Genomic DNA, 475 nt, shown 5'->3' with positions numbered 1-475 from the left:
GGTTGATGTAAGAGACTACACTGACTAACCTTTTTTTTTTTGCAATCACAGGAACTCTTTGGACTTAACTGGAATAGAATCTCAAACTTCATAGCCACCAAGACTGCAGGACAAGTGCGAAGCTTCCACAAGAAATGGGCAGAGACTATGAATGTAATTCAAGAATCAGAGAGCTTGGAGCATTCCTACGTTTTAATGCATGTTGATCCTGGTTGCATTACAACAGACCTGGAGGATCCACTGGGACTCATTGAGACGGCAACTACGACTGTTACAACCACCCCCTTGTCACCGAAGAGAAGCAGGAATGCACTCGGAGAAAGTAAGAAGACCCTTGGTATTGATGATGACGCTCAGGATTTTGATTCGTCTGTTGAGGTTTTTGTTCCTTCTGTGGGCGAGGAGTGGGTGATCGAAAGCGATGGAATGCAGAACTGCATGAAGAACGTCGCCAGTTCCCCCAAGAAGTCTCCCG

At 45.9% G+C, this 475-nt stretch overlaps 1 protein-coding gene across 1 annotated transcript in view; it reads left to right on the top strand.

The window, feature by feature from the left end:
- The window catches only part of LOC119587390 (histone H2A deubiquitinase MYSM1-like), a gene marked incomplete in the record, with an annotated part of 3,476 nt that overhangs the window by 930 nt on the left and 2,071 nt on the right, over positions 1-475 (top strand). The window contains 1 exon segment of the mRNA XM_037936132.1: positions 52-467. Coding sequence (XP_037792060.1) covers positions 52-467 — 416 coding nt within the window.

Source organism: Penaeus monodon, chromosome 22 (assembly GCF_015228065.2).
Source record: "Penaeus monodon isolate SGIC_2016 chromosome 22, NSTDA_Pmon_1, whole genome shotgun sequence".
NCBI classification, from domain to species: Eukaryota; Metazoa; Arthropoda; class Malacostraca; order Decapoda; family Penaeidae; genus Penaeus; species Penaeus monodon.
The sequence above is the reverse complement of the archived record's forward strand: the minus strand, read 5'-3'. Positions and strand labels throughout refer to the sequence as shown.